The following is an 18397-nucleotide window of genomic DNA, read 5'->3' as shown; positions in this document are numbered from 1 at the left end:
CCTGGATGGGTCAGCAACCAGTGCCACATGAGCAGAGAAATGGGAAAGGCTGTATACACTGTCGGATGACAAATACATTACAAGTAGATTATATGTCTGCAGCCAGGGGTTGGTTGTGATCTTCCAAAATTCCGTATGATTCTAGAACGGTCCCAGCGGATTGGAAGGCAGCAAATGTAATCCCGCTATTCAAGAAAGGAGGGCGAGAGAAAACAGGGAACTACAGGAAACTTTCGATTTACCGGCACCTAAATAACCGGAAATCTCAGTTAACCGGCAAAATTCAGGAGTAGGTTCAGGTAAGTTTTACTTCATATTGTACTTGCCTTCCTCGATCTGTTGCTGTGCAAGGGTGTGGCTGCAGCTGTTGCTAAGCTACAGAGACGCTTGGAACTTGTGGCCATTGTTCTGAACCTGTTGCTAAGCAACAGGGTTTGTTGCTTTATACGGAGCTCTCATCTCTCCGTATCTTTTACTATAGCTTTCGGCTATCCAGAATTTTTGATGAACCGGCACGTCGGTGCAGGATAAAAAAAAGTTTCCTGTACAGGCCAGTTACCCTGACATCATTTGTCAGGAAAATGCTAGAATCCATTATTAAGGAAGTGGTAACAGGGCATTTAGATCATTAATACGATTAAGCTAAGTCAACGTGGTTTTATGAAAGGGAAATTATGTTTAACAAATTTAGAAATTTTTGAGAATGTAACTAGCAGGGTTGATAAAGGGGAACTAGTGGATGTAGTACAATTGGCTTTCCAAAAGGCATTTGATAAGGTGCCACATAAAAGGCTGCTGCTACGCATGATAAAAGCTCATGGGGGTTGGGAGTAATAATAGATAAGAGGATTGGTTAACGGACAGAAGAGAGAGTAGGGATAAATGGATCATTTTTACGTTGGCAGGCTATAACTAGAGAGTTGCCACAAGGATCAGTGCTTGGGCCTCAGCTATTTACAATTTATAGAAATTAGTATAATGTATCCAAGTTTGCGGACAATACAAAGCTAGGTGGGAAAGTAAGCTGTGAGGAGGACACAAATAGGCTGCAAAGGGATATAGACAGGTTAAGTAACTGGGTAATCAGCTGGCCGATGGAGTATAATGTGAAGAAATGTGAGGTTAGTCACTTTGATAGGAATAGAAAAACAGAATATTTTTTAAATGTTGAGAAACTATTAAATGTTGGTGTTCAGAGAGATTTAGGTGTTCTCGTACAGGAAACACAAGTTAGCATGCAGGTACAGCAAGCAATTAGGAAGGTAAATGGCATGTTGGCCTTTATTGCCAGGGGGTTGGAGCATGTTGGCCTTTATTGCCAGGGGGTTGGAGCATGTTGGCCTTTATTGCCAGGGGGTTGGAGCATGTTGGCCTTTATTGCCAGGGGGTTGGAGCATGTTGGCCTTTATTGCCAGGGGGTTGGAGTACAAGAGTAAGGAAGTTTTGCTACAATTGTACAGTTTTGGTCTCCTTATCTGAGGAAGGATATACATGCCTTAGAGGCAGTGTAACGAAGGTTCACTAGATTGACAACGAAGGTTCACTAGAGTGATTCCTGGAATGAGAAGGTGATAAGAGAATGGGCCTATACTCTCTCGAGTTTAGAAGAATGAGAGGTGATCTCATTGAAACATACAAGATTCTGAGGGGGATTGACAGGGTCGATGCTGAGAGGCTGTTTCCGCTGGCTGGAGAGTCTAGAACTAGGGGTCATAGTCTCAGGATAAGGGGTCGTCCATTTAAGAGTGAGATGAGGAGCAATTTCTTCACTCGGGGTTGTGAATCTTTCGAATTCTCTACCCCAAAGGGCTGTGGATGCTGAGTCATTGAGTATAGTCAAGGCTGGGATAGATAGATTTTTGGACTCTAGGGGAATCAAGGGATATGGAGATCAGGCAGGAAAGTGGAGTTGAGGTCGAAGATCAGCCACGACTTATTGAATGGCGGAGTAGGCTCGAAGGGCAGTATGGCCTACTCCTGCTCCTAAATCTTGTTATGTTCTTAAGTACTTTATGAATTATAGGTCAACTTAACTGATTTTTTAAATATAAACGATAATGATGTATGTATTTTTAACCTAGTTATAAAGTGTAGTTACTTTTTGGAAAAAATATAAAAGGCACCTTGCTATCAACTTATTTGTAGTATTTTAATGGAAAGTAAGTAGCTTACTTTCAAAATAGTGAATAAGCAGGTAATAGTACAGAAAGTGTATGTGTTCTAGGCTCTTAACGTGGACTCTTACATAACTTCGGTTTAACTATTGGGATGTATTTTATGGACACCAACTCCAATATTGAACTCAGTCTCTGGCTTTGGACTGGCAAAAATGTTTTCAGTGTGATTTGCCAAAAATTGAAGAGTCATATTGTAAAATTACATAGTGAAGTTCTGCAACTTCTCGCGTAGGGAGTTCCTGATCTCAGCCACGCCATCATACTTCCTTATTGGGAAATAACCACTCCTGACAATCGATTACAGAGCAACATTGGTAAATGTTTTGCTGTCCACCTTCTCAGCTAATGAATGCACACAGTGAGAGAAGGAAACAAAGAGAACCCACGACTGTATGTATATTTTAATAAAACAAAAATAGCCAAAAATCTTTGCCCCGAATAACAAAATGAATTTCTGCAATCATTCTATAAACATGGAAATCTTATGGAGGGAGCCACTGATTTTTGGCTTTCATAGAAAAATAGAATGGAATCATGGAATGTGATTCCCAGAACACATGTAAAAATGGTGGAATCCCACAAAATGAAGAGTTTGACTTATTCAATCACTGTAAACCAGTAGCCGGAGAACAACAGTCTCTTAGCATATTATAGGCAAGGCCTTTCTTTCTCATATCTCAGAACAAAAATAGACAGCCACTTCCAAAATATTGCGACCATAGAATCCCATGCAATCACCATAAATCAGTGTCCCTGCTTATGGAAAATCTGGCCAGTAAAAGCTAATTTCTCTGCATCAAAAAGATACTGCTAAAGTGAAGGTGCAGCTTACCTGTGCTGCAAGTCTCTTCAAAGCTTCTTCCCTTTGTCTTAGAAGTTCAGGGGTTCCGGGATAACTCCCACTGCTCAAAGTGTTGGGACTATGAAAGGGAGAGGCGATTTGGGATGGTTGACTCAGTGGAAGTTCCTGGTGTAGGTCTGCACCTACTGACAGTTTAAATAGATTAATTGTAATAGTTAAAAGAAAATTAGAACTTTAAACAACATCACTCTTGCCTCGCACCACCCCAAGTAAAATTTGTTGTTAGGGGTTATCAAATCATTCACAAAGCAAAGTATACACAGGTATGAAAGTGTCACTAGAAAAAGTCCCAGATTCCAAGCAAGTAGCACAGTGTGAACGCGCTTTGGCGTTTAAAGTGGGCCGGATCTTGCTGGAAAAATAAAGGCTCGTAATGATGCATGCTTTTATTAATATACAAATCGGCCAGCAAGGTGAAGGGATTAAGAGAACTTGCTAATTAATTTACGCCACTCCTCCATTTACTTCGCACAGACAGCATCTCACTCTTAGCCTCCCCATTGTCAAGAACTTGCTGGGTTTGCACATTAATTGCCCATTAAAGTTGCCACTGAAAGTTAAGTCTGGTAATTAAGAGTGCAAGTATCTTTTTAATGAGGTGATAATTGTTAATGCAATGCCAATTAACCTCTCCGGCCTAGAATGGGAACAATTTAAACGGTTCATTCTCATTCCTGCATGTAGTCAATTGTTGCTAGATTTTTAAAAACGCAAATAAAAATTTTTTAGCGAGAAAGAGATAACCCATGAATTGCGAATCGTCACAAGTTGCTGGCCAATTTGCGCCGCTACGCCATTAGTTTTGCAAAAATGGCATCTTGCACTTTACCTCCCCATGATTTTCAAGAATTTGCCCATTAATCATGCCATAGAAAAAGTTAAGTCTTGCATTTAACAGTGCAAGTTACCTTCTAATGACATGATAATTGTTAATGACTGCCAATTAATTTCTCTTGCCCAGAAAGCAAACAATTGTGGCGTCTAATTCCTTCAATTTGTGAATTGTTTTAGGAGATTTTTTAAATGTTACATTTTTTTCTTACTCAATCCAATCTTTCTTTCCCTCTCTATTTCTCTTTCTGTACCTGATTTGACTCTAATTCACCCTTCTTCTCCATTGTTCCTCTGTTTCTTTCTCAATCCTTAATTCTCCTTGGTTAAGGAGATACACTGTTGGTTCAAGGTCCTAGATGCCACGTTGCCCTCGCCGTGATCAGATTGCACTTCCAGCAATTTATGGTGCAAATTATATTCGAGCTGAAGTGTGCAGAAAAAAGTCTAACTAATGGGGCACATCATGAGATGCACCGCTCCAGCCCTATAGTTTTCAAACATTTTAGTATGACTAACTCAATACAAATATTTACACTCTCTCGGGAACCTCTTTTCCTAATTCCTATAAGACAGAGTTAGCTACCTAAAAGGAATGAGTGCCATCACTGTAGAAATTGTGTATTAGCATCCCGTGAACTAAATAGAATGCTGGGTCAACGCAGAGAAACACAGAAACCTGAAGAGAAACAAAAATAAGGTGTCCTTCTTTCAAAACCTATGTTTTAAAGCACGAACCACACCTGTGCTTTAATTTAAATATTTTGGTCGTAGTGAACAACTTAACATGAATTTAACAATCTATCAAATGAAAAATGTTGGTTATGAGTTTCTTTAAAATCTAATTATGAGATCAAAAATTAATGTGTACATACAAGTATATCAAATGTATGCAGATCTAACTTTCATTATATCTAATACTGAAAGGAAGTAACTTATAGTAAATGCTGGAAATACTCAGCAGGTCAGGCAGCATCTGTGGAGAGAGAAACAGAGTTAACGTTTCAGATCGATGACCTTTCATCAGAACTGGAAAATGTTAGCGATGCAACAGGTTTTAAGTATAAAGCCTGGAATGGCAGGGGGGGGGGGGGGGGTGGTGTTGCTGGTGAGAGGCAAGAACAAAAAAGGGAAGGTCTGTGATAGGATGGAAGTGATTAAATGACAAAAGGGATGATCGTGCAAGTCAAAAGAGGGTGGTAATGGGACAATTAAAGAAACAAAAGATGGGTCTAGAGGAGCTAAAATGGCAACAGCAGAATCATTAACTGCACCTGCTGTCCAAAAAAAAGGGAGCAGTGGTTATGATCTGAAATTGTTACTCAATGTCGTTGTAAAGTGCTGCACTGACCTGTTGAGTATTTCCAGTATTTTCTGTTTATATTTCAGATTTCCAGTATCCATAGTATTTTGTTTTTCTAACTATTATAGGACATGGCCAATAGGCACATATCCATAGTGCCCATGCAAAACACAATAAAGAGAGATAAAACTTGTTAGCTATACTTTACACTGCTGACTTTGTTGATGCATCCCTGATCATGTATGGTTTATTTGTCCATACACGAAAGAACTTGCATTTACCTTAATTTGCAATGTTACCCCATCTATTATTTAAATGAATACAAAGTATATTAAGTGACGTTATTCACACAGGCCTGAAATTTGCAGTGGGTAATTGGCTGCTTAGACAGTTTGTTGACATCACAGCAACTCACGTTATGGATTTCCAATGAAGTTACACTGATCTCAACTGAACATCGGAAAACCCAAACTTCTCGCCACAGAGATTGCAAGGTCTTTATAGGAAGCTTACTTCAGGGCCAGCGGCAAACGCCTTTGCTTCACCGCTGACCGCAAATTACAGGCCAGTGCTCATCTCCAAGTATATTTCATTTATGTGCAATTACTAACATTGCCTCTTCAGCAGAATACTGGAACTTATTTAGCCATGGCTCTTCCTTGGTTTAGTTGCACCATAATTCAAGTATTGCGGACAGGGAACTCACTTTTTGAGAATACACTAGAGCTGTTTGATGCAATTTGTCTCATCCGACCTCCATGACAGCTTAGTGCCACCAGCCTGGAAATAATGGCTGTTTTCCCAAATCCAACATTTCCAACAATTATTGTTCCTTTGTTCTCTGGAGCCGCTCCATTTTTCAGGTTCTCATCTATCCTCTGGAACAGCCAATCCCGACCAATAAATATTGAATCTGTAGTAATGCTTGGCACCTCAAACAATAATGGCTTTAACACAATATCAACTGGCTTGTAGGGAGTAAATCGCCCTAAAATAAAAGATATTAAAAAAAAGACTGGATTAATTTTCATCAGTGAGATCTCTTAAAAATATGCTAAGAGCACAACAAATTTCTTGGTCAGTGCACAAAAATCCTAAGCGCTAAATCTTTGCCCATTGTGCCCAATGAAAGCCAAGTGTATGCATCACTGCCTAAAAATATTAACTTTATACAAGTTTATTTATAACTTACATCATTTCAATGTTGTTTTGAATAGAAATCTAATTTGGTATTTGTGTGATACAATGTAATTTCATTAAAAATTGCATTCTAACTATGTCACAGTATTTTATATCATCAAGGCAGATGTAAAAATACTAGTTCTAACAATATCTAATTAAATTTAGTTTAGCAATGCTTGTATAAAGTAACTTCATAAATATAATCCATAAACATAATTGTTCAACCTTTCCTCACTAGAATTTAACTAAAAGCAATTATAATTTCATGTTATATATTTATTAGCCCATTTTCTATTATAGATCATATAATCACAAATCTATTCAAAAGCTAATTACTGGTACCCATTAATGATGGAGAAGAACCTCGCAACTGTGCTAGAAATCGACTACTTTGATAGGGCTGTTCAGTAAAATGAGGAGGGGAACCACCACTGTAAGCCAAGGGGGAACAAAGAAGTTGCAGACCAATTAAATACATACTTTGGTTCTGTCTTTGCAAAGGAGGACTCAAATAGCCTCCCAGAGATGTCGGGGAACATAGGGTCTAATGAGAGGGAGGAACTGAAAGAAATCAGTATTTGTAGGGAAATGGTGTTAGGGAAATTTACGGGATTGAAGGCCGATAAATCCCCAGGGCCTGATAATCTACATCCTAGGGTACGTAAGGAAGTGGCCCTAGAAATAGTAGATGCATTGCTGGTCATCTTCCAGGGTCTATAGAATTTTGGAACAGTTCCCATGGATTGGAGGGTAGCTAATGCTACCCCACTATTCAAAAAAGGTGGTAGAGAAAACAGGGAATTATAGACCAGTAAGCCTGGCATCGGTAGTGGGGAAAATGCTAGAGTCCATTATAGAAGATGTAATAGCAGAGCACTTGGAAAACAGTGACAGGATCGGACAAAGTCAACATGGATTTACAAAAGGTAAATAGTGCTTGACTAATCTACTGGAATTTTTTGAGGATGTAACTGGTAGGATAAGGGAGAACCAGTGGATGTGGTGTATCTGGACTTTCAGAAGGCTTTCGATAAGGTCCCGCATAAGAGATTAGCGTGTAAAGTTAAGGCACATGGGATTGGGGGCAAGGTACTGACTTGGATAGAGAACTGGTTGGCAGACAGGAAGCAAAGAGTTGGAATAAACGGGTCTTTTCCGAGTGGCAGGCAGTGACTAGTGGGGTACCGCAGGGATCAGTCCTAGGACCCCAGCTATTCACAATATATATTAATGATCTAGACGAGGGAACTAGATGTAATATCTCCAAGTTTGCAGATGACACAAAGCTGGGTGGGCGTGTGTGCTATGAGGAGGATGCCGAGAAACTCCAGTATGATTTGGACAGGTTGGGTGATTGGGCAGATGCATGGCAGATGCAGTATAATGTGGATAAATGTGAGGTTATCCACTTTGGTGGCAAAAACAGGAAGGCAGATTATCTGAATGGCAATAGATTGGGAGAAGGGAAAGTGCAACGAGACCTGGGTGTCCTTGTGCACCAGTCGCTGAAGGTAAGTATGCAGGTGCAGCAGGCGGTCAAGAAGGCAAATGGTATGTTGGCCTTCGTAGCGAGAGGGTTCGAGTACAGGAACAAGGATGTCTTGCTGCAGTTGTACAGAGTCTTGGTGAGACCACACCTCGAGTATTGTGTGCAGTTTTGGTCACCCTATTTGAGGAAGGATGTTCTTACCATGGAGGGAGTGCAGCGAAGATTCACCAGACTGAGACCTGGGATGGCAGGAATGACGTATGAGGAGAGATTGGATCAATTGGGCTTATACTTGCTGGTGTTTAGAAGAATGAGAGGGGATCTCATTGAAACTTATAACATTCTAATAACAGGACTAGATGCAGGAAGGATGTTCCCGATGGCAGGGGGAGTCCAGAACCAGGGGTCACAGTCTAAGGATAAGGGGTAAGCCATTTAGGACAGAGATGAGAAGGAATTTCTTCACCCAGAGTGGTGAACCTGTGGAATTCTCTACCACAGATGGCAGTTGAGGCCAATTCATTAAATATATTCAAGAAGAAGTTAGATATATTTCTTAAGGCTAAAGGGATCAAGGGATATGGGGAGAAGGCAGGGACAGGGTACTGAGTTTGGCTGATCAGCCATGATCTCATTGAATGGAGGAGCAGGCTCGAGGGGCCGAATGGCCTACTCCTGCTCCTATCTTCTATGTTTCTATATTAATAGTGCCACTATAATATTTTAAAATAAGTAGCTAAAAACTTTAAAGAATAGTCTCCAGTGGTCTTCACTTTACACTTGCATAGGAGTCATATTTATTTATGTTTTTATCACGTAATTCCCCATTCTTACAAACTAAACTGGGCACTCAAACCCTAAAATCGGCACTCTATTACCACATTCAAATCTGTGACATGAAAATATAATAGCAACAACGCTGGTGAAACTTGCAAGTCTAAACCATTATAAATTCCCAGTGTCACTTTGAAAGCAGCTCCAAAGCACAGTATTTTGAATTTGACCAACAGAATCAAGCTACTTTCTCTCAAATGTAAACTGTAACCATATTACGATATGGTGTGGAATGGCATTGTGTGTCATGGCAGCATGATTTGTCTTGCAACATATTTTAAATATAAACTCCAGAAGTGCAAATGAGAAAGCAGGGGATTGCACATTAACAGTACAGTAGATTCCATGGTGAAAATCTAGCTGTAAACATATAATTCTAGTTCAGAGTATAAATCTTGATCTAAGTTACAGCTCCTCAACTCTAAACTTAAGGCAAAAGGATATTCTCAATTCTTGTAGCTGTGAGTTCCTCAAACTATGTAGTTAGTGTTTCAATCCATCTACTGATCTGCAGACATTTTAGTGAACTTATGCAAAGGAACCACTTTTCAAAAGACCCATCAACTGAATTGGAGGGTCTAACAATACTAGCAAACTAAATTAACTGGTTATCAATCCTAATCTATTGTAATTTTATGCATTTAGGGCCATAATTTTAGTTTGAAAACTGGCAAGAAATCCAGGCAAGCATCAAAATGTTTAGAAAGCAGACCAGACAATAATTTCTTTTATTTTTTTATATACACAATAGGTGCATTACTTCACGTTGGGGGGTGGGTGGTGGATCTAAACCCATTTGTATATTTAGAGACAGAGAAAAGTGTCATACTAAAAGAATTACATCATGTAAAGTGGAAAATTATAGCACTGTAATCATGCACACTCCTTCCCATTCATTCCCACCCATCTGCATTATTTCAATTTATCATTCTCTCCTATCTACTGTACATTCTTTCAACTTTCATTTATACCAATATGCACTTTCAACTTTCTTAATGTTACCTTTTATGACTGTACAACTTCCTTTCCACTTTTCTCATGATTTTGTTTATACCCATTCTTACATTTTTTAACATCACTATGCATTGCAAAATGGATAAAATACAAGAGCTGCAAGAAAACTCATGCGTAGCATCCTCAGTTTGTAAACAAGCTAGTTGATCTCTCCTCTGGTGCTGTTTACATTCAAAATTGAAAAAAAAAAAGTTGTATCTTTCTTTTCCTGTAACTGTCTCTCTGCTCATCTGCCCCTCGAAAATCCTTCTCCCCTTTGCCTTTTTGGCTGTCTTCCATTCTTTCTGCCTAAACTCAAGATACAGGACGCTTCGGTAGATTATTCCATTTAACTATTTCTATGCTTATATGGTTAAAATTATCCCAAAATCCTGATAATAGTATCTTTGAAATGTTAACATTTAAAATGTTTTGGCAGATTGCCGTATGAATGACCAACGAATGAGTCCTGGGCATCATTAAAAATGCCACATGAAGATCAGAAATTCAGAGAATTCCAATTTTGAAGAGGTACAGTTTAACTGATTATTTTTCCCCTCACAGAAAGTTAAAGCAGCTTAGTTTCAGACAATGATATTCAATTACAGCAGAAAGTAATGTATTTAAAGATTACACTAAAAGTAGGACAACGCACAAATATTTTTCCCATTTCAACCCAAGCGTATGACAGAAAAGCAATGGGATTAGTCAATCACATATTGTGATGTTGGCCCCAATAAGTCTGTTTCTATTGGTAGTTTGTCTACCATAACTTTTAGGTTTTACAGTAACTAAGATTTGAAAAACATGAAAAAATTGTTTAAACTTATGTAATGAACCATACTGCAGTATTTCTAATTTTTAAAGACAGTTTTATGATTTGCTTCAAAACATAAATAGCATCTATATTGCAATACCATACCTTTCACATTCTGCTGTACTCTTCCTCCAGCTGTGTTATGCCAAGGCATTCTAATAGAGGTATGCAGTGGTGTACTCCTTTCATCCAGATAACTCAAATCTTCCAGCTTAGCTGAACTAGTTGCTGTGACAACAAAGGGTCAAACCACGCAAAATCACTATACTTGTCAAAGCCATACTCGGGGATCTTTCAAGATGTGTTGTGCAATTCACAGACTAAAAATTACAGACCAATTAGTGACATAACAAATTAATGCCCTAAATGCAGTTGTTCTTCGGATATCAATAACAAAACATATGTCAATAACTTCAGTTTCTGTAGTTTCACATTTTACTCAAGATATTCACAACTTCACTAAGTAAATACCATACTTACACACTTAACAGTGAAAGCAGCAGATAGGAAAGCTATGGGTATGACATTTCACGCCATTTCCCTTGATGGGGTTCAGCAACTCATGAATCCTTTAGTGAAACCCTGAACATTTAAGCACAGATTTGCTGCATAACTAAATGGTTCTTCTGCACCAGCGATTTAATCCAGACATTGACAGTACTCAACTTGTAATTGCACTTGCCACATTCTCTGCAATGATGCCAGTATCCCAAAACATAACTACTAGTAATGAGGATTCATTTATTTCTTCATAGAGTTGCTTAATCAAGGCTACAGAATAACAATGTCCTTAAAATTCTGAAAGCCACTTCAAAGAACTAGTATTCTGTAACAGTGCAAAGCTGGTTAATCATGGTTTACACCGGTACGGAGCTGTCCATCTGAAATGAATCAGTAGCTCAACAGCAGACAGGCATTCTTCCTTCATTGGTGCACTGAATGAGAAGAGTAAAGACATGCAGGGAAGCTGGCCATGCATACAAAGTTAGGCACCCCTGCTGGCTACATCAGCCTGTTGTGTGCATCAGACTGCTCTCAACTATAGTTTACATAGGATGGCTTTCACCGAGAGACTACATCAGCATAAAAAACTGAAGTTTTTTCCTTTCATTGTTCCAGACATCAGCAGCGCTTTTAACTCTTCTAACACTTAGTCAACTGAAAGTACCTCCTTCAAAGAAACACTGCACCATAAGCGACATTATCTAGAATTTATTCTACCATAGCAAAAAATGTATACGGCAATAAAGTAAAAATGTGGTATTTTAGTAACAACTTTAAAGTGACAAAGTATAATTTATCAAATAAAATGCAAGTACATCAAAATTCTGTTAAAACAAGGGTTATCATGGAGAAATTACAATTTCAATCCTACCTTTTAATTCTTATATAGCAGGATCCCTTATTAACCTATATCATCATACTACATATAACAAAACATTAGTGAAATGGGCACTACAGGGCTGATTACACACTATTAGGGCATTGCGTTTTCAGCCGTTACTGACTTTTATGTTATTACCCTGCTCCAGATCTTCACTTTAAAAAAAAAAGACATTTGATTATCCTGCAACAAAAACCCCGGGGGCAATTTTGGCCAAATACTTTAGGCACTAAAGGAGGTAAAGAGGTGGCCAAGATGGGGTCTTAAGCTGCAACACCAGTTTAGCCCACATTTAGCACAAGACACCATCTTGGTAAAGGAGTTGAAGTCAACACTAGAAGCGGCCAGCTGGAAGATTGTTATGGGGCTGATGGACAATTAAGTTGCCTGCTAGTGCTCATTAAAGAGGCTGCACACCATTTTGGTGGGAAACACTTAATTTAACGACCTCTCCCAACTGCAACCAGCTGAACAGGAGTAAACAAGTCTTAGCTGAGGATTGAGTGCGACTTAAAGCCATGCTCAGCTTTCAATGTTCACTTGCTGATTGAAATTGACTGAATTCATTCGAAAATTGCCTGCTAAATCCTCACTTTCAAACAGGCGTTTCTTATTAGCATAGCACCCATTTAATGTCTGTTTTCACCCAATGGCCAAAATAACAAACCCCACCTTTTCCCCCATGTATTTACTTGGAAGTCAAACGCCGTCTTCTAGCTTCTCAAAATGCCATGCTTTTTCTTCCTGCTCTGCATTCCAATTAAGTTAAGGAGTCCCAGGATAATACTTTTACTTTGCATACTCACACAGAGAATATGCAGAGAATGGAACAGATTCACAGAATCACAGAATCTACAGTGCAGATAAGAGGCCATTTCGGCCCATCGAGCCTGCACCGACACATATCCCACCCTATCCCCGTAACCCCATGTATTTAATCCCCTAACACTAAGGGTCAATTTATCATAGCCAAATCAACCTAACCTGCACATCTTTGGACTGTGGGAGGAAACCGGAGCACCCGGAGGAAACCCACGCAGACACAGGGAGAATGTGCAAACTCCACACAGACAGTCGCCCGAGGCCAGATTTGAACCCGGGTCCCTGGCGCTGTGAGGCAACAGTGCTAACCACTATGCCACCGTGCCTTGTATTGTATGCACACAACTTTTTACAACTGTACAATTTAATTTTTTCCACACTTATTTATCCCTTGAACTTTACACAATTTTAAAGGTTCAAAGTAAACCAGAAATAAAATGTTTTCAAAAATAATCTGAAAAGTTCTACATGCTATATACAGCATCTCATTAAATTAGTACTAATTGCGAATGACAGTGTGACATCAAGGAACCCCAGTAAAATTCAAGTCAATGGAAATCAGGGGGAAAACTCTCCATTGGCTAGAGTCATACCTAGCACAAAGAAAGATGGTTGTGATTGTTGGAGACCAATCATCTCAGCCCCAGGACATTGCTGCAAGCATTCCTCGGGGTAGTGTCCTAGGCCCATCAAGTTCAGCTGCTTCATTAAGGACCTTCCCTCCATCATAGGGTCAGAGTGGGGATGTTTACTGATGATTGTGCAGTGCTCAGTTCCATTCGCAACTCCTCAGATGATGCAGTCCGTGTCTGCATGCAACAAGGCCTGGGCTGATAAGTGCCAAGTAACATTTGCACCACCAAAGTGCCAGGCAATGACAATCTCCAACAAGAGATTCAAACCGCCTCCCCATGACATTCAACGGCATTACCATCGCCGAATCCCTTGCCATCATCATCCTGGGGGGGCCACCATTGACCAGAAACTTAAATGGACCAGCCACACAAATACTGTGGCAACAAGAGCAGCTCAGAGACTGGGTATTCTGCGGCGAGTGTCTCACCTTCCGACTCCCCAAAGCCTTTCCACCATCTACAAGGCACAAGTCAGGTGTGATGGAATACTCTCCACTTGCCTGGATGAACATAGTTCCAACAACACAAGAAGCTCGGCACCATCCAGGACAAAGCAGCCTGCTTGATTTGCATCCCATCCACCACCTTAAACATTTACTCCCTCCACCACCAGCGCACTGTGGCTGCAGCGTGTACCATCTACAAGATGCACTGCAGCAACTCGCCAAAGTGCTGTATCTGATCCACAAGAATTTCACTTATTTTCTATCATCATCAACAATAGCCCATCTACTGCTCTACAGTGTGGGGAAAAAACTTCAAATTTGGTGATTTCAGGGTCCCTAAAATCAAATCTCTGAGGACATTAGATAGTAGCCCAAGTAATACACTCTCTCTATAATACTGGCTGACCATATAATTCAGTAGGTTGCCACACATCAATACAAGAGGAAGGGAAAAGCTATATTATTGAGATCCCAATTCTCAAGAAATCTTGCACCCTTAAGTATCTGAACCAGCTGAGGTCCAACTGAAGAGATACAAGTTAGAGGGCTTGGAGACCTAGGAGCTGAGGAATATAGTCCGTCAGGTAGAATGGTTAATTTAATACCCCAAACCAGGCTCATAGCATCCAAACTATGAAACATGTGACAGGGCGACCACAGAGAAGTAAAACAACACATCATAGGCATAGAGTGAGATTTTGACCTGCAAGCTGGAGATCAAAGTGATGGTGAGCTGAGCAGTCCCGGTTTATGCTATAATGGGGCACTGTTGCCTCACAGCGCCAGGGACCCGGGTTCAAATCTGGCTTCGGGCAACTGTCTGTGTGGAGTTTGCACATTCTCCCTGTGTCTGCGTGGGTTTCCTCCGGGTGCTCCGGTTTCCTCCCACAGTCCAAAGATGTGCAGGTTAGGTTGATTTGGCTATGATAAATTGACACTTAGTGTTAGGGGATTAAATACGTGGGGTTACGGGGATAGGGTGGGATATGTGTCGGTGCAGGCTCGATGGGCCGAAATGGCCTCTATCTGCACTGTAGATTCTGTGATTCTGTGAAGAACATCGGCCGTCTCCATTTCTCTGCTCCCCTCACTCACTCCAACCTACCTCTGAACTTGCAGCACTCCATTCTCTCAGATCCAACCCCGACATTGTCATTAAACCTGCTGACAAGGGTGGTGCTGTTGTTGTTTGGTGAACCGACCTCTACCTAGCAGAAGCTGAACGCCAACTCTCCGGCACCTCCTCCTATCTCTACCTGGACCATGACCCCACTACCGAACATCAAACCACCGTTTCCAAGAATCGCTGACCTCATCTCCTCTGGAGATCTTCCCCCCCCCACGGCCACCAACCTCACAGTTCCCGAACAGCCCGCTTCTACCTCCTTCCCAAGATCCACAAACAGGACTGCCCTGGTAGACCCATCGTTTCAGCCTGTTCTTGTCCCACGGAACTTATCTCTTCCTATCTCGACTCTATCTTTTCTCCCCTTGTCCAGTCTCTTTCCACCTACATCCATAAGAACATAAGAAATAGGAGCAGGAGTAGGCCAATCAGCCCCTCGAGCCTGCTCCGCCATTCAATAAGATCATGGCTGATCTGATCCTAACCGCCAATCTATCACTGAACCATCTCCTGAATCGAACAGAATTAGACACACGAAATAGGAGCAGGATCAGGCTACATGGCCCCTGGGCCCGCTCCGCTACCCACAGTGCCATGACCGATCCGAACCTAGACTCATGTCCAAATTCCTGCCCGTTCCCCATAACCCTTTACTTCTAGGAAACTGTCTATTTCTGTTTTAAATTTATGTAATGATGTAGCTTCTACAGCTTTTTGGGGCAGCATATTCCATGGACCTACCACCCTCTGAGTGAAGTAGTTCCTCCTCATCTCAGTTTTGAAAGAGCAGCCCCTTATTCTAAGACTATGCCCCCTAGTTCTAGTTTCACCCATCATCGGGAACATCCTCCCCGCATCCACCCGATCCGCGACTCTTCTGATGCCCTCCGCCACTTTAACAGTTTCCAGGCCCCAACCGTCTCCTTTTCACCATGGACGTACAATCCCTCTACACCTCCATCCCCCACCAGGATGGCCTGAGGGCGCTCCGCTTCTTCCTTGAACAGAGGCCCAACCAGTCCCCAGCCACCACCACCACCCTCCTCCGCCTGGCTGAACTTGTTCTCACATTAAACAACTTCTCCTTTGACTCCACTCATTTCCTCCAAATCAAAGGTGTTGCTATGGGTACCCGCATGGGTCCTAGCTATGCCTGCCTTTTCGTGGGATATGTGGAACACTCTTTGTTCCAGTCCTACTCGGGTCCCCTCCCTCACCTCTTTTTCCGGTACATTGATGACTGTATCGGTGCCGTTTCCTGCTCTCGCCCTGAACTAGACAATTTCATTCACTTTGCCTCCAATTTCCACCCTTCCCTCACATGGTCCATCTCCGAATCTTCCCTTCCCTTCCTTGACTTCTCTGTCTCCATCTCTGGCGATAGGTTATTGACCAACATTCACTACAAGCCCACTGACTCCCACAGCTACCTGGACTACACTTCCTTCCACCCCACCTCCTGTAAGGACTCTATTCCATTCTCCCAGTTTCTCCATCTCCGCTGCATCTGCTCAGACGATGCCACCTTCCACACCAGTGCTTCCGACATGTCTTCCTTTTTCCTCAACCGAGGATTCCCCTCTACTGTGGTTGACACGGCCCTCGACCGTGTCCGTTCTATCTCCCGCACTTCTGCCCTCACCCCTGCCCCTCCCTCCCGGAACCACGATAGGGTTCCCCTTGTCCTCACCTTTCACCCCACCAGCCTCCACATTCAACTGATCATCCTCCGCCATTTCCTCCACCTCCAACGTGATCCCACCACCAAATGCATCTTCCCCTCCCCTCCCCTTTCAGCATTCCGTAGGGACCACTCCCTCCGAGACACCCTAGTCCACTCCTCTATCACCCCCAGCACTCCTTCGCCTGGCACCTTCCTGTGCCAGTGCAGGAGATGCAACACCTGCCCTTATACTTCCCCCCCACCCCCCCCCCCCCCCCTTCCCACCGTCCAGGGCCCCAAACACCCCTTCCAGGTGAAACAGCGATTTACTTGTATTTCTTGCAATCTAGTATACTGTATTCGCTGCTCACGATGTGGTCTCCTCTACATTGGGGAGACCAAACGCAGATTGGGTGACCGCTTTGCGGAACACCTCCGTTCAGTCCGTAAGGGTGACCCCGAGCTTCCGGTCACCTGTCATTTCAATTCACCGCTCCATTCCCACTCAGACCTCACCATCCGCAGCCTCTTGCACTGCAGCGTAAGCTCGAGGAACAGCACCTCATCTTCCGGACTCAATATAGAGTTCAGATCATAACCTCGGCCCCTATTATATTTTTATATATTTTTTATCCACACCTTTGGTTTGTGCCTTTTCCTTTTTTTCTCTCCGTCAGCAGTCTCTCATTCTGCCAGCGTATTTCACACTTCATCTCGAGCCATCTTTTGTCTCTTTACCTGTCCTATTACGACCTCGTCTCATCTTGAATATCTCAATGTCTCAATGTCTCTTCACCTCCCAGACCTTCCCCTTTGTTCTTTCATCCCCTCCCCCATTTCCCAGGCCCCAAACTGGCCTTTTAATCTGTTTAATTTCCTGCTTTTTTTCCTCAGTTCTGAAGAAGGGTTTCGACCTGAAACGTTAACTCTGTTTCTCTCTCCACGGATGTTGCCTGGCCTGCTGAGTTTTTCCAGTGTTTTCTGTTGTTATTTACAGTTGAAGAACAGTTGGAGATCAGTCCATTTGCAAATATTGTAGATTAAGGCAATGAATATAGGAGTAATTCATTTTTCTTTCTACCATAAGCTATTACGGATTGATTAAAAAAAAATTCAAATGCGTACCTTTAATGTAGAACAGCAAAAGGCCTATTGGTGATCATGCAAGAAAAATAAAATTCAAATTCACAGAAGAGTCTTACATGCATCACTTGCAGGAGATCACATCACTCACTACTAGTGAGGATATAAAAATTTCAGCAAGGCACGACCCTTTATTTGGGTGACAACCCATTAATTTGCATGTGGAACAAATGATGGACTACTCATTTGGAAGTGCAACAAATGAGGAACAATCAGTAATATCAGAATAAATTAAAATAATGGCAGCTAGACAGGAAAAAACTGCAATTTTCCTATTTTGTTTCGTTAAATGAAACTTCTTGGGAACAACCGTCAGGGCAGTTGCCAGAATATATTTGCCACACATTCTGCAGTCTAATTTACAATGGCAATAATTAGTTTTCATAAACCAGAATAACACTGAAAACACTTAACTGGTATATAGCAAGTAAAATGTTTCACTTAATAATCAATATGAGTTTATTTTTTATGTATGTAAAACTGTAATGAACTGAAGGTTCCATGAACGTTGACATGAAGATGCTGCAGCACTGAGCAGCATGTAAATAAACCTACTGACACTGAAATAACCTCTGGAGAAAAAGCCCAGCCAGGGGAAACAACCTTTCAGCATCTACCCTGTCAACTCCCTTCAGAATCTTGTATGTTTCACTGAGATCACCTCTCATTCTTCTAAACTCCAGAAATTGG

General features: G+C 41.6%; 1 protein-coding gene across 9 annotated transcripts in view; it reads right to left on the bottom strand.

Annotated features, from left to right (window-relative positions):
- The window catches only part of tanc1a (tetratricopeptide repeat, ankyrin repeat and coiled-coil containing 1a), a 242169-nt gene that overhangs the window by 101459 nt on the left and 122313 nt on the right, over positions 1–18397 (bottom strand). For 7 of the 9 annotated variants that reach the window (XM_085986345.1, XM_085986352.1, XM_085986351.1 and 4 more), the window contains 3 exons: positions 10594–10716; positions 5880–6161; positions 3010–3164 (listed from right to left, as the gene is read on the bottom strand). In XM_085986345.1, coding sequence (XP_085842471.1) covers positions 3010–3164; positions 5880–6161; positions 10594–10716 — 560 coding nt within the window. The remainder of the gene's footprint in view (positions 1–3009; positions 3165–5879; positions 6162–10593; positions 10717–18397) is intronic. The other 2 variants (XM_085986347.1, XM_085986350.1) reach the window with 1 other exon arrangement.

This window comes from Somniosus microcephalus, chromosome 4 (genome assembly GCF_052327205.1).
Source record: "Somniosus microcephalus isolate GS21.2 chromosome 4, FLI_Smic_1.0, whole genome shotgun sequence".
Classification (NCBI taxonomy): domain Eukaryota; kingdom Metazoa; phylum Chordata; class Chondrichthyes; order Squaliformes; family Somniosidae; genus Somniosus; species Somniosus microcephalus.
This window is presented reverse-complemented; position numbering and strand designations above follow the sequence as displayed.